We start from the raw sequence: 15621 nt of genomic DNA, 5'->3' as shown, positions 1-15621 counted from the left end.
CGCGGCGGCGGCGATTTCAGCTCCAAGAGGTCTGGACAGCTCCCAGTTTCTTGCAGCCGCTCCCGCTGGCGCAAGCTGGGTCCTATTGAGCCCGGCAGGGAAGCATTAACACACACAAAGCCCTTCTGGAGGAAGGGAAGAGGAAGCATCCTGTCTAAACGCCCCTTGGATCTTGCTCAATCAGCCAGGAGGGGTCCTCCTGCCCCACCCCTTCGCCTCTGACTTTCTTTCCCCAAACCGCGGCCAAGGCAGAAGACCCAAGGGTAAGCAAGATGCTTCTCAAGCTGGCTGTCCTGATACCGCTGATGGCATTGATCGTAGGCCAGGTAAATGGCTTCCCCAAGTCCGAGGGCACCAAAGGAGGTAGCTACCTTCTGCTAACTCATTTGAACTTCACGTGACAAGAGGATCCATTTTGAAACTTCCCAGGATGGGGTAGCTGTAATCTGCTCTGGACACTGGGTACAATCCAACATAAGCCCTACTTAGAGTAGGTCCATTGAAAATAATGGGATTCTAGTTTGTAATGACTAACTTAATTCCAATTCATTTCAATGGGTCTACTCTACATTGGATTTTACCCATTCGTTCCCCCCTTTAGCCTGAAGAAGGGTTATGAGAACCTCAAGTCTTCTTTTTTTTGAAATCCACATACTAAGTTGATTGAGTTTGATCTAAAAGCACTTCACCTATTATATTACCATTCTGTTTCGAAGTCGGTCCCAAGGATCTAGACCAGCGGTCCCAATTCAGTTCCCTCTAGATGCTCTCATCATTTTCACCCATGGGCCATCCTAGCTGAGAATGATAGGAGTTGGAATCCAACACATCTATAAGGCATGGGGTCGGGAAGATGGATCTAAATCCTAGCAGGTCAAGGTTGATGCATGTGCCAGGTTAGAAAGCAAAATGGCAACGCTTTCTTTTCATTTCATTTCTTTTCTGGATCACTGGAGAAGATAAACATGCCCTCATTTATTCCGGATTTTCTTCATTCTCAAGTGCATTCTGAGGCTTCCTCATCTGTAGTGTAGCAGTTTTCCATGTCTCCCTTTGTGTGGGTTGCTCTTCATGTCATAAAACCTTTTAATCTCTTGATTATTCCAATCCGATTACGTTACTGCTATTTTGGTCCAGCTCATGGATAAGTTGTTTTATTTATTTATTTTTAATGTGTGGGTTTGTTTTCTGTTGAGAAAGCAGTGGGGGAATCCAGTGTGAAGGAAGTGTTCTGTGCTAATTTCTTAAATAAAGGCAAGGCCCAAACTATTTGCTCCTTCCCTAACTTAAAATCTTCTTTGTGACTTAGTTTCAGCATCTTTAAACATGTGCAGAGGATCAATCACTAGCTGATTGGTGTGTGTGTGTGTGTGTGGTGTGTGTGTGTGTGTGAGAGAGAGAGAGAGAGACTGTCTGCATACCACAACTGTATGTATATGTGTCTTTTTCTAGATAAATCAATACACAACAGAGAATTAAGTGTTGAGAGACCACTAGAACAGGTAGGTAAAATTATTATCCGAACAAATATTATTTGGCATTGTTACATTCAGCAGATTGACCTACCTTTCATTGTCTGGAGGGTCCCAGTAGTTCGAAGAGATGAATTTCAAAATAGCAGCCATGTGAGCTGGTGCAGGAAATGCATCTTTTTAAAAAAATGTCCTGTGTCATCATAAAGCCAAACAATTATTCCCATTGAACTTGTTTTCAATGGGGCTTACACTCAAGTAAGTCCATATATACCATTGCAGCCGTATTATGACATGAGCTTTTAGCAAGAAAGAGACATCAGAGGCAGCAATATTATATTTGTGCACTTGCTTAAGTAGGGCTTTACATACCCAAAGCCCATGATATAATAAATGTATTAATCTTCAAGGCTTTATAAGGTTCTCAAATGTTTTGAAGGTTAGCCAAAGCAAGAAAAAATATTGAACTAGACATGCAAGAGCAAGTTTTGTGGGTTCTACCAGGTAGTTTCTTCTATAATGGCCACTTACAAATGACTTAGTTGAAACATATACTAGAGAATTCTAATAATGCTCCATTCTTTATTATTTACCTTCAGTAATTGATTTTTAAAGGCTTAAGATCAGCCTGAGCACAAGAATGTATCTCATAGCTTTGACCTATGTATATTTCAGAATACTAGTAACTTCTTAATATGCTAAACAGTGTGTAAGTAGGAAGGAAAACACTTGCACGAACTATTATTTTTATACCCCCACCCTTTCTTTTAATGCAGTGCTGTGTCCCTTCTTTAAACTAACATATGTGAAGCATTAAATAAAAGTATCTCTGAGCATGCTCAAAGTGTCTAATTTCCCACCATGGTGATAGTGTACCCACAACCAATGGTTCCTAACTCTGGCCTCATCTACACCAAGCAGGATATTGCACTATGAAAGTGGTATATAAAAGGCAGGAGCCACACTACTGCTTTATATTGGTATTGAAGTGCGCTGACAACTTGGGACCCATTGACATATACTATATACCACTTTCATACCAGTATATCCTGCTTGGTGTGGCTCCTGCCTTTTATATACCACATTCATAGTGCAATATCCTGCATGGTGTATTATTATTATTATTATTATTTATTTATTTATTTATTTATTTATTTATATAGCACCATCAATGTACATGGTGCTGTACAGAGTAAAACAGTAAATAGCAAGACCCTGCCACATTGGCTTACATTCTAATAAAATCATAATAAAACAATAAGGAGGGGAAGAGAATGCAAACAGGCACAGGGTAGGGTAAACAGGCACTGGGTAGGGTAAAACTAACAGTATAAAGTCGGAACTACAAGTTCAACCACAGCTTTTAAAGCTCAACTAAAAACTTTTCTTTTTCCTAAAGCTTTTAAAACTTGATGTTGTGCAGACTTCGACTGTTACTTTCTACTGTTAGTTTTACCCTACCCTGTGCCTGCTTACCCTACCCTGTACCTGTTTGCATTCTCTTCCCCTCCTTGTTGTTTTACTATGATTTTATTAGATTGTAAGCCTATGCGGCAGGGTCTTGCTATTTACTGTTTTACTCTGTACAGCACCATGTACATTGATGGTGCTATATAAATAATAATAATAATAATAATAATAATAATAATAATAATAATAACAAAATCAAGTTTTAAAAGCTTTAGGAAAAAGAAAAGTTTTTAGCTGAGCTTTAAAAGCTGCGGTTGAACTTGTAGTTCTCAAATGTTCTGGAAGAGCGTTCCAGGCATAAGGGGCAGCAGAAGAAAATGGACGAAGCCGATCAAGGGAAGTAGAGACCCGTGGGCAGGCGAGAAACATGGCATCAGAGGAGCGAAGAGCACGAGCAGGGGAATAGTGTGAGATGAGAGAGGAGAGATAGGAAGGAGCTAGACAGTGAAAAGCTTTGTAGGTCAACAGGAGAAGTTTATATTGGATTCTGAAGTGAATTGGAAGCCAATGAAGAGATTTCAGAAGTGGAGTTACATGGTCAGAGCGGCGAGCCAAGAAGATGATCTTAGCAGCAGAGTGGTGAACAGAAACCAACGGACTGATGTGAGAAGAAGGAAGGCCAGTGAGAAGAAGGTTGCAGTAGTCCAACCGAGAAATAACCAATGCATGAACAAGAGTCTTGGCAGAAGAGACAGACAAAAATGAGCAAATCCTGGCAATATTATACAGGAAAAAACGACAGGATTTAGCTACTGCCTCAATATGAGGAATAAAAGAGAGTGAGGAATCAAATATAAAGCCAAGACTACGAGCTTCCTTGACTGGAGTAAGTGTAACATCATTGACAGTAAGAGAGAATGAGAGATGAGGAGAAGGTTTAGGAGGAAAAACAAGGAATTCAGTCTTTGCCATATTAAGTTTCAAATGACGATGAAGCAACCAAGCTGAGATATCTGAAAGACATGCCGAGATACGATTGTGAACATCAGGAGAAAGATCCGGAGAAGAAAGATATAATTGTGTATCATTGGCATACAGATGATATTGGAGGCCATGAGATTGAATAAGATTACCCAAGGGCAACATGTATAAGGAAAACAACAACGGACCAAGCACCAAGCCTTGCGGAACCCCTACTGAAAGGGGAAAAGAAGAAGACGAGCTGCCATTAGCCAACACGCTGAAAGAGCGACCCGCTAGATGAGGCCTCTGTTGCCTCTGATGTCTTACACACACAATTACTTTAATTTTAATTCTATTTAGCTTTAGGTTTTCAGGGAGGGAGAGGGGTCTCACTCTACAAACCAGATGGCCTGGCCCCATGAGCCAAATTGCCCCACGGGCCAGAGGTACTCCATCTCTGCAGTAAAAGCCCTCGCCTAAAAATCATTGTTTACAAAAATATTTCCACCAGCTCCTGAATAAATAGCACAAATATGTATCTCTAAAGCAGGAAGTGTGGAAAGACACACCTACCCTTCATTCTACTTAGTGGGCTCCGATACTCATATACAATCTTTCCCCCCCACAAAAAAAAAACAGATTGCTGAGGCAGAGGCAGATAAAATGAAAAAATCAGCCTCTACAGGTAAACTTGATTCTCATTAAATACTCACTCATATTTCTGATTGCTCAGAGGGAAGACATTTTTTTCATGTACCTGTGTTATGCATTTTCCAGAGAATAAGCCAGAATTCAGAAATTATTCATTTGTTAAATCAGCAGTAGAAAAAGAGAGAAAGGAAAAAGAAAGGGAATCACTCAGAAGCTCGCTCTACGATCAACAGCTGGCCCTTGATGACACAGATTCCACCAAGAGCCGCAGGCTGGTGGATGATTATGACTCCACGAAAAGTGGCCTGGACTATAAATATCAAGGTATTTGATTAGCCTTCATCCACCAAACACCACGCTTTGAATGTATGTTGCAGATGCAGAAGAACCAAGTCCTTTAACTCAATGTGCGGCGTAGCTGTGTGATCAGCAACCATATCTACCAGGGGTGTTGAACCTTCGGCCCATGGGCCCAAATCTGGCCCGCCAGGTTCCCCAGATGACCACACCCCTTCCCTTGGCTCCACCCCTTCCCCAACTGCCAATCATTTGGCAGTTTACCAGGTTTTACATGTTTTCCCTCATTCTAAAAGGTTGAAATGCTCTCCCAAGTCTTAGTTGGTGGTAGGAAGAGCTTTAAGCTACAATATAGCAATGAGTGTTTTTTTATATATGAGATTTGGAAATCCCTGTAGTAAGAGGCCCACCTAACTTCCAGTCCATCACCCTTCTGGAAGCAGGTGACTTTCCTTTGTTGTTGTGCTTTTGGAAGCTGAACCTGCAAGCATGCTTTTCTCTCATCTGCTGTTTCGCTCTACGTACTGGGTGCGATTTGGGTTTTTAATTGCTTTATGGTATTTGATGATATTTTGTAATTCGATTGCTGTCTTCTTGTTGGATTTTATTGCATGCGATTTGGAAACTCAATTTGAAAGGCAGGTTGAAACTCCCAAGGGGAGCCAACACACCCCTCTAATAGTGAACTGGGGTAGTGCGTGCCAACGGAGTTGTAGCCAAAACGGGCCACTGAGAAGCAAGAGGAAGGGATTGCCATGCTTGGGGGAATCCCAAGCTTTGCAGACATAGGAAAAAAAATCTTTAAAAAATTACGCAATGGGGCAATCCACATCCCACACTGATGACTGGTCATGTTCTGTAGCTGGGAAATGCTGGTTGACAATGGAGAAACTGCTGGAATGATTTTTGTTTTTGTTTGTGTGTGTGTTTTGAAGTGTAAATTGCATTTGTGGAGGGTGGGACCTGGATGGGAAGTGGCATGGGGCTTTATCCCTTTGCCCCCACTGTGGATGCAGTTTCATGTGGGCCTCCTGCACCAATGTATTTTTTCAGGAGAAAAGCATCCCATTCATACAAACGTTGGCTCCCTTTGCATGACGCCATGTTTGAGATGATGACTGTTCATAGCGAAAGGAACAACCCAAACCATTCAAGCGGGCATCCCTTGAAGCCAACTTTATGAAGCCCTGGTCTAACCCAGCCTCTCCCCCCGCCCGCCCCACCCAACACTCTTTGGTCTCCAGATGAGATGGACAACTAGTCACATCATCCCCTTGGCAGCATGGCCATTGGCATTGTAGTCAATGGGAGTTGTCCTTGGGAATGTATGGATTTCTTTTAAACCATTCCGTCTGTGTTTCGTGGATTGTCAGGTATCTCTCATTGCGTTGTCTGCTCACTGTTGGCATTTCATGTGACTTAATGCACATTAGTGTTCATGCAAATTTGCAGAAATACCCACCAAAAGTTTTTTAATAAATAATAATAATAATAAAAAAGCAGTCCACAGAATCTGTGCAACTTGGGAAAAGCCGATTTGCTGATTTCTCTGACATCCATTGGCGTGCAGACAAGGGGTTCAGCTGAACCCCCTAATACGCCGCCGCCGCCGCCATGTTTGCCCTGTCCCTGCCGAGCAACTTCAGGGAGAGAGGACAAACAAGGAGCCGCTGCTCTAGCCCGCTCCGCCTCCGGAAGGCTTTTTCAGGGTGCAGTCACTGCACACACACACACACACACACACACACACACACACACACACACACAGCTCTCTCGCTTGCTTGCTTGCTCACTCGCTCTTTCACTCACTCAGCCGCTCCCAGCTGCTCTGCCTGACCTCTTGCAACAGTTGCTGAACAAGGTGGGAGCAGCAGCCATGCTGGAGCCAGGAAGCAGCACGTGGAGGAGCCGAGGAAGGGACTGTTTCCGTAACTAGTAAGATAGATTGCCCGGAGCTGCGGATTGGGGCCCTCCCCCCTTCGGAGCTGCTGCCCTCCTCCCCCCATCAGCCCTGCAGGTACTGTGATGTTTGGGAGAAAGAGGGAGAGAGAGAAGCTGCGTGTTTACGTGCCTTCTCTCCTCATCGCTGCCCCACCGCCCACCCCAGTCTGGTCTCCAGCAAGAGAAAAGAAAGGGGGAAGGGGGAGAACTGCAATGCCCCCCCCCAGGACCTCCTGGCTAAGGAGGGTTCATTCAGCAGCACCTTTTTCAGAATGCATGCTAAAACAATTCCTATCTGCCCTTGCTTATTTTAGGGTGTCCATCCCCCTTTTTTCAAGCCATTCTTTTGGTAAACATTGGATGTGTGCATCTTGTGTCACTTTAAAACAGAGCTGCAGCACAATCCTATGTATGTCTACTCAGAAGTAAGCCCCACTGAGATCAATCAAACTTACTCTGAGGTAAATGTTCACCGGATGCAGCCTGAAAATGAAGAGAGGATGAAGAAAGGACAGGAGAAAAAGAATTGTAGAAACAGAATAGCAAGGTAACTGTGGGATATTTAACCATATTAAGTACATCCCACACTGGGATATTTAACCATATTTAAAGACAATAAGTACAGCAAAATTAGTGCCCCTCTACTTCAGTCCCAATCAAATAATTACAACAGTGAACCAGCCAGATCTTCCATAGGAAAACTCTGTACCAGGTGATAGTTATTTTTAAATTTTAATTAAAAATATATTATCCTTTCCTATAACAAAATGGTACTTACTCCTAAGTAAGTGTGTCCCACTGAAGAAGGAAATCCTATTTGATTCCTGTATTCCTGTTAGTGTGACATGATAAGTTAAAGGCACAATTTTATGCATGTTTAGACAGAAAAAAGTCCTTCAACTCCTAGAATGCCCTAGCTGGCATGGCTGGCTGGGGTATGCTGAGAATTGTAGGACTTCTTTTCTTTCTAAATATGCACAGGCTTGCACCTTAAATGAGTTTAAAATGTGAAACTCCTCACATGTGTTGAATCATATATATACTATTGCTCTAGTATCAGGAATGTAGCAGCTGTCAGTGTGGAAGATATATCTGCCATTTGAACTGAAGCAACACATTTTAAGACATAAAGGGGTCTATAAGACTATTACATATGGTTTCTAAAATTGCTTAACACCATTGTAAGCTACTACCTGATTATGCAGAGAGAGATGCCCAGGCAATTACTATACTTTGCCATTATAGGCAGCATGGCTCCTGGCAAGGGGAGGAGTGGGTAGACTGGCTGTTGACATGTTCAGTGGAGTGCCATAGGCCTTCTTTACTTGTTGCTTGTTCCAAGCTGTCCAGGCCCCTTATCTGGGTCAAGGGGGCAGAAGTGGCACTGCAGCAAAAAGGGATATGAGCACCAATGTTTGGACTGGGGCAAAATAATACAGTATGTGGGTATGTGGTGTGGTTTGGCTTGAATTGCTTGTGTCTGGATTTCCATTCTGGACTGGACTTGCTGGTTACATGACCCACAAGGCCAGGTTGTTCTTCTTTTGTGTTCAAAAGCTGTAAAGTATCCTGTGAGATCTGGAAGACTCACAACTTTATTATGGCATAATAAGCTGTTGTCCACTGGCCTCAAGTGCCAAAATGACTTCACTGGCTTTGCACTGTGAGTTTGGGGGTGGGGTGGGGGGTCATGTCATTTGCTATTCCGCTTTGGACAGCAAAATGTCTTGGACCAGCCCTGGCAAGAGCTGGCTATAATTTTGATACTGAACAACATGCATTGGGTTTCCTAGGTGTACAGGGCCCAGGTGTCTCAGGCAGGATCTACACTACTGTTTTCATAGAATCATAGAATAATAGAGTTGGAAGAGGTCTATAAGGCCATCAAGTCGAATCCCCTGCTCAATGCAGGAATCCAGCTTAAAGCATCTCTGACAGGTGGTTGTCCAGCTGCTTCTTGAATGCCTCTAGTGTGGGAGAGCCCACAACCTTCCTAGGTAACTGGTTCTATTGTCATACTCTAACAGTCAGGAGGTTTTTCCTGATGTCCAGCTGGAATCTGACTTCCTGTAACTTGAGCCCATTATTCCGTGTCCTGCACTCTGGGATGATCGAGAAGATATCCTGGCCCTCCTGTGTGTGTCAATCTTTCAAGTATTTGAGGAATGTTATCATGTCTCCCCTCAGGCTTCTCCTCAAGGCTAAACATTACCTCTGTTTCCTTTCCCCTCCGGGACACTCATACCTCTCCTGTCTGCACCCTCTCTCCCTCTTCTACCCCCACACATAGGGGCATTTCTCTCTCTTCTTTCCCCAGGGCTCCCACTATGCCAATCCTCTTCTTCTGCCCTTATTTTATTTAGAGTATTTTTATTTAGAGTATTTTTATCCTGCACCTCAGCCTAAAAGGCTCCCGGAGCGGCTTACAATTGATCAGTAAAGAAAACTGATGTGCCCTTGTGACAGTTTCATATCCTCTCTTTTCTCCTTCCTCTCCTGTCTTCTGCCAATAGCCCCTTCGCGGCCTTCCAGAGATGTCCCTACTTCCAGATCTCCTACACTCCCCCAAGTTCTCCAAATCTTGCCAGCCAGCCCTCTCTTATGCTAGGCTCGCAGCCACCCCTCGTCCTCACTATATTCACCCCAGAAGTCTCTCTCCTGGACCTCATTCCAAATTCTTTGCTCAGCGGCACACAGGGCAATCTTTTAAAATCATTATTAGGGCATTTGATGTATGGTGTATTCTCTGTATGGTGCTGGAACTTAAGATGACACTCGTTGTTAATGTGATAGAATCTGTTTTAAATGTGAATCTGTTTTAGTAAGTTTGGATTAGGTCATTATCTGATTAAATTTAAAGATGGTGAAAATTGAGTGTATCTTTATATATGCCTGGTTATCACTACAGCAAAAAAATAGTATTCAGAGTCTCCATTTTAAAATGTGTATTTTTAAAGTACAGATTACTTGTTAATTAAAAAAATACAGTTTACTTCAGTTTTCATTTATTTTGTTTGTTTGATGAATGAAAAAAAGTCCTTTATTACTGTATATTTAATCAACGTTTACCTTAAAAAAAATCCCTGGCTGAACCCCCTAATGAAATGTGCTGCGCACGCCTATGCTGACATCCCTAGTTGTAGTCCCACACACCTAGAGGTTGTGGGGAGGCAGACCGATGCTGTTGCTAGTAATCAACATCGCAGGAGCCAAGCAATACTACGGATTGCAGCTTGGTGCAGGAAGAACAGCTCAGCTGCTGCCAACTCCCCGCCTCTTGTCCATGGATGCATTCCAGATGCATAGTAATGATGGTGCTATATAAATAAATAATAATAAATAATAGTAATCTCCATATGCTATTAGAGAAATTCATGGGGAGTAGAAACCAAGTTCTTCTAATGCCTCCGTATTTGATCAACAGACTTCTATAGGCCTTTTTTGCATAGTATGAATGTGCTGTTATGTTTTGTCAATATATTCAGACTATTTTGACAATTTCTTAAAATAAGACCAAAAAAGAAAGAAAAAAGGGGGAACCCGGTGGGAGAAAACTAATATATCTAGAACTAATTTTGAATGTAATGGATCGTGTCCAATGTTAGTCCTGCTCAGAGTGGACCTATGGAAATGAATTGGACTTAAATTTGTCATGATGAACTTAATCTCCATTCATTTCCAGAGGTCTACTCTATGCAGGACTGTCATTGGATGTAACCCAGTTATATCAATTATCCACAGAGCCCACCAAAGTTGCCATCACTAGATCCACCCTTTGAAGTTAAAATAGGGATGTGCAGTTTTTGTTAAATATGTTCCATCTGTGTTTCACCAATTGTCCGGAAACTTTTGTTCCATTGTCCACTCATTGATAGATTTGGATTTTGTTTTAACCAATATTTCATTCTACTTGTGCTAATTTACATTGATGCAAATCTCCCCCCCACACACAAGTGAAAAACTGGTCCTTGGAAAAAGCCAGTCTGCTGCAGAACCCAAACTCACCTGAATCCATTGGGGATGTCTCTGACATCCGTAATTCAGAGCATATTGACATAGGAAGATTACCATTGCTAGGGTGGTGTTCTTTAGAATTGCCTTCCTTGTACCATGATTGAAGGTCCATCTAGTACAGGGGCAGAGCCAGAACTACCATTTGGCAGCTATTATTATTATTATTATTATTATTATTATTATTATTATTATTATTATTATTATTTCTATACCGCCCCATAACCAAAGCTCTTTGGGCAGTTTACAAAGATCAAAAATCGATATACAAAATTTAAAACCATAAAACCAGACAACATTCAAAGACAACGTTCATTTAAAATCACTTTGAAATCTCATCCAGACCTAAAGATAGATCTGGGGTCGATTAAAACTCAACATATGCTGTTAAATGCATGGGAGAAGAGAAATGCCCTTATCTGGACAGTGATAGCCTAGCTACAGTTATCCATGCTCTGATAACCTCTCGTTTGGATTACTGCAATGCGTTATACGTGGGGCTGCCTTTGAAAACGGTCCGGAAGCTTCAGCTGGTACAAAACAGGGCAGCCCGTTTACTAACAGGGACTGGCTGGCGAGATCACATTACGCCAGTCCTTTTACAACTTCATTGGCTGCCAGTCCAGGTCCGGGCCCGATTCAAAGTGCTGGTATTGACATTTAAAGCCCTAAACGGTTTGGGGCCAGGTTATTTGAAGGAACGCCTCCTCCCATATGTACCTGCCTGGACCTTAAGATCATCCACAGGGGCCCTTCTCCGGGAGCCCCTGCCAAAGGAAGTGAGGCAGGTGGCTACTAGGAGGAGGGCTTTCTCCGCTGTGGCACCCCGGTTGTGGAATGAGCTCCCCAGAGAGGTCCGCCTGGCGCCTACACTGTACTCCTTTCGTCGCCAGCTGAAGACCTTTTTATTCACTCAGTATTTTAACACTTAATTTTAACTTAAATTTAAATTATACTGTTTTAACTCTGTATTTTAACCTTATATCAATTTTGCTGCGTGGTTTTATCCTGGTTGTGCTTTTTATATTGTATTTTGTATTTGTATTTTTAACTTGTTGGTTGTTTTATGATGATTTTAATTTTTGTGAACCGCCCAGAGAGCTTCGGCTATTGGGCGGTATAAAAATGTAATAAATAAATAAATAAAATAAATAAATGTCTTGACCTGGCTCCAAAAAGATAACAATGTTGGTGCCAGGCAGACCTCATTGGGGAGATCATTCCATAATTGCCACCACTGAGAAGGCCCTCTCCCTTGTTGCCATCCTTGGTTTTGAGTGTCACGAAAGGACAGCAAATGCTGGTTGGCCCCTGTGTGAACAGAGTGCTGGACTAGATGGACCCTTGGTCTGACCCTGCAGGGCTCTTCTGATGTTCTTATGTCAAAGCAACAGGCATCAGACGTAAGAGGGCACCGCCTTGTTAAACTGTGATACTTTTCAGATGACCCAGATGGACTTCACCAGCTTGATGGGACACCTCTAACAGCTGAGGACATCGTCCAGAAGATTGCCACGAGAATATATGAAGAAAATGACAGAGGAGTCTTTGACAAAATCGTTTCCAAGCTTCTGAATCTGGGCCTCGTAAGTATCGGGGCATCCATTTATTTACATTCTCGGACTAATTTTCTCTCCTCTGCCCCACCCTTATTTTTTGGCTCAGTTACTATTTGAAAAGAAATGAATGAATGAATGATTAGTTTGATCCTGAAATAAATGGATGTTCATTTGAATCAGAGCTCCAGCTTTCAGCAGTGGATTCAATTCACATCAATCTCGCCCTGCAGTTAAACCTGCTGTTTGATGCTTGGCCACACTGTGCAAAGATGCCAAGTTCTTGAATGGCTTTATGATGGGCAAATAAGCCCAGAAGGGGGAGAAATAGCAAGGATGTGAGAAGCACTCTCAATTAAGGCCTCCCCGCTGCAGAGCTTCTGGGGATTACAGAGCAGCTCGTGATATTCTTATGAAAAGCATACTCTGCAAGCTTTAAAAATAATTAGTCAGTGTAGGCTGGTGGCTCTGATTTCGGCGGGGCTGTGAATCCATTCTGGGTTTCAGTCAGAACTCTAAAGCAACTATCCGAGGTGCTGAATGCCACCCCCAGCCCTAGGTTTGGCTCCTTAAATAGCTCCAACTGAAATCCAGAATGGACTCACAGCCCCACTGAAATCAGAGCCACCAGCCTCCACTGTCATGACGGCAAGCAAGTTCAACCTTCCCCAACCTGGTGCTTTCTGGATGTGTTGGACTACAACTGGGGGATGCTGGGAATTTCCATGAGTCTGGAGAAGGCTGAGCTACAGTTTCCACTATCTGCACCCGCCTGTCCTGATGCGCTCGTGAGTCAAAATGATTAGTGCGGTCTTAATCAAATGGCAGCGTTGTGCACCGTACAATTAAGCTTTCAGCCGCATCAAGCTAGACACTATTGATTTCAAAGGGAAAACTGTAGATTCAGGTTTAATTAAAGAATGGAGGCTCCAGTCTCCCTGCACGACAGACGCCCTGTTTGTGTCACTTGTGATTATACATATGGAAAGATGGAGTGGAGGCTGGTGTCTCCAATGACCGTGGGGAAATGAATCCGCTCTGGGTTTCGGTCAGGACCAGTCAGAAATCTAAAGGAGCTCTCCAAGGTGCTTCACACTTTGGATGGCTATTCTAGAGTTCTGACTTAAACCCAAAGCAGGTGCACCACCCCACTGGCATGAGAGCCACCAGCCTCCACTGGGAAGACAGGATGTGATCACATGACGATGCCTGATGCGGAGTCAAACTATCGGTCCATCTGTCCAACATTTGCTTTGCCCTGTCCTGCTGGACATTTTCGAGATTGGGGTCTTCTGCCTGCAAAGAATGTATTGTGCTAGTGATTGGGGCAAGCACAAGACATTTTGCCGCCTGAGGTGAAGACAGCATCCCCACCACCACAGCCACTCCAGACAGGCAGTTGAATCTTTCTTCAGCAGTGGTGGTGAAGGACAGCATCTGTCGTAACTCCACCACACCAGGAGGCAGCAGCAGGCTGACTTAGGTGGTGCAGAGCAGGCAGCCTATTCCAGCGCTTTGCTCCCTCTGCACCACCAAGAATCTGCCGCCTGAAGCAACTGTCTCACTCTACTTAATGATAGGACCAGCCCTTTTACAGAACGATGGCCCTTTCCCAGAAGGTGGAACTGCCTTATGCTGGGGATGTTCACACAACACGCTAACCCACACGCAGTGGTTGAGTGGGGGTTGTTGAACCATTGGTTGTTTCTTGAACCATGGGTTAGCATGTTGTCTGAACCCAGGACATTTTCTGCAGGGTGCCTCATTAACCATGCAGCGTGGCTTGTTAGCCATGCTGAAAAACCCAACAATGAACCATGGGTTCCCAAGGTGATTTGATCAAGAAAAATAAGCAACACCGCACACCACCCCGCCAGCCACCCTGCCAAAAATGACCTGGATTCAGATGAATAAACTATTTGCAGAGCTGAAGCGGGGAAAATGTCATCTCTCTACTTTCCCCATCCTCCCAAGATTACGGAAAGCCAGGCCTACACCCTGGAGGACGAGGTAGCTGAAGTCTTGCAACAGCTAATTGCCAACGAAGCAAAAGATCGGGAAAAGGCATCCGAAGAGCTCAGCTACATCCCAAGCAGAACAGACAGCGATGCCAAAGAGAAACTGGAGGGGGAAATGGTAACGCTTCTCAGTTCTGGCCCGCTTGCTGATGTTTGCTTGGCGGTGTATGACTTCGGGGATGAACTAATTAAAGTGGTTTCATGATTGCTAAGACAGCCACGTATCCCTTGAGTATTTGTCGGGATGTAAAAGCTCTGCCTTCCTGGAGGGTGGCCACTGTCATGTCTAACCCTACTGCTCCTGTTTTGGAAGAAGGTGTTTCAGATAATCAATCAGAATCAGATTCGGAAATAGAAGAGGCAGCGCCAGACACTAGCCAGCCTGTACCAGTGGGGGAGGAAGCTCTCAAGGGCGATTCCCCAGCTCCTACAGACTCAGGGGGGAGTGAGGGTGCTTCCGGCAGCATTCCGTAACTCTCTAAAAGTCCTGGAGAAGAAGAGGCGAGCGTCCCCGACTCTCTATAGGGCCTGGAGAAGAAGAGGCGAGCATCACCGGCTCTCTATAGGGCCTGGGGAAGAAGAGGTGTGCATCCCCGGCTCTCTATAGGGCCTGGGGAAGAAGAGGTGAGAACTGGAGCATCCCCAGCATTCTATAGGGCCTGGAGAAGAAGAGGCGAGCACTGCAGCATACCCGGCTCTCTATAGGCCCTGGAGAAGAAGAAGGCGAGCATCCCCATCTCTCTATAGGGCCTGGGGAAGAAGAGGCGAGCATCCCCGGCTCTCTATAGGGCGTGGAGAAGAAGAGGCGAGCACTGCAGCATCCCCGGCTCTCTATAGGGCCTGGAGAAGAAGAGGTGAGCATTCCCGGCTTTCTATAGGGCCTGGAGAAGAAGAGGCGAGCACTGCAGCATCCCCTGCTCTCTATAGGGCCTGGAGAAGAAGAGGCGAGCACTGCAGCATCCCCGGCTCTCTATAGGGCCTGGAGAAGAAGAGGCGAGTACTGCAGCATCCCCGGCTCTCTATAGGGCGTGGAGAAGAAGAGGCGAGCATCCCGGGCACTCAATAGGGCCTGGAGAAGAAGAGGCGATCATCCCCGTCTCTCTATAGGGCCTGGGGAAGAAGAGGCAAGCATAACCGGCTCTCTATAGGGCCTGAAGAAGAAGAGGCAAGCATAACCGGCTCTCTATAGGGCCTGAAGAAGAAGAGGCGAGCATCCCTGACTCTCTATAGGGCCTGGAGAAGAAGAGGCGAGCACTGCAGCATACCCGGCTCTCTATCAGGCCTGGAGAAGAAGAGGCGAGT

General features: G+C 44.4%; 1 protein-coding gene across 1 annotated transcript; it reads left to right on the top strand.

Moving 5' to 3' along the window:
* Window positions 1–4663: 4663 nt before the first annotated feature.
* Window positions 4664–14524, top strand: LOC134411237 (secretogranin-3-like; the record flags this gene model as incomplete). The annotated part of the gene is made up of 3 exons (XM_063144952.1): window positions 4664–4820; window positions 12189–12331; window positions 14276–14524. Coding segments are annotated over 3 exons (549 nt in total), but the record flags the coding sequence as incomplete, so codon positions are not given.
* Window positions 14525–15621: the final 1097 nt, after the last annotated feature.

Source organism: Elgaria multicarinata, chromosome 19 (assembly GCF_023053635.1).
Source record: "Elgaria multicarinata webbii isolate HBS135686 ecotype San Diego chromosome 19, rElgMul1.1.pri, whole genome shotgun sequence".
In the NCBI taxonomy this organism is placed as follows: Eukaryota; Metazoa; Chordata; class Lepidosauria; order Squamata; family Anguidae; genus Elgaria; species Elgaria multicarinata.
This window is presented reverse-complemented; position numbering and strand designations above follow the sequence as displayed.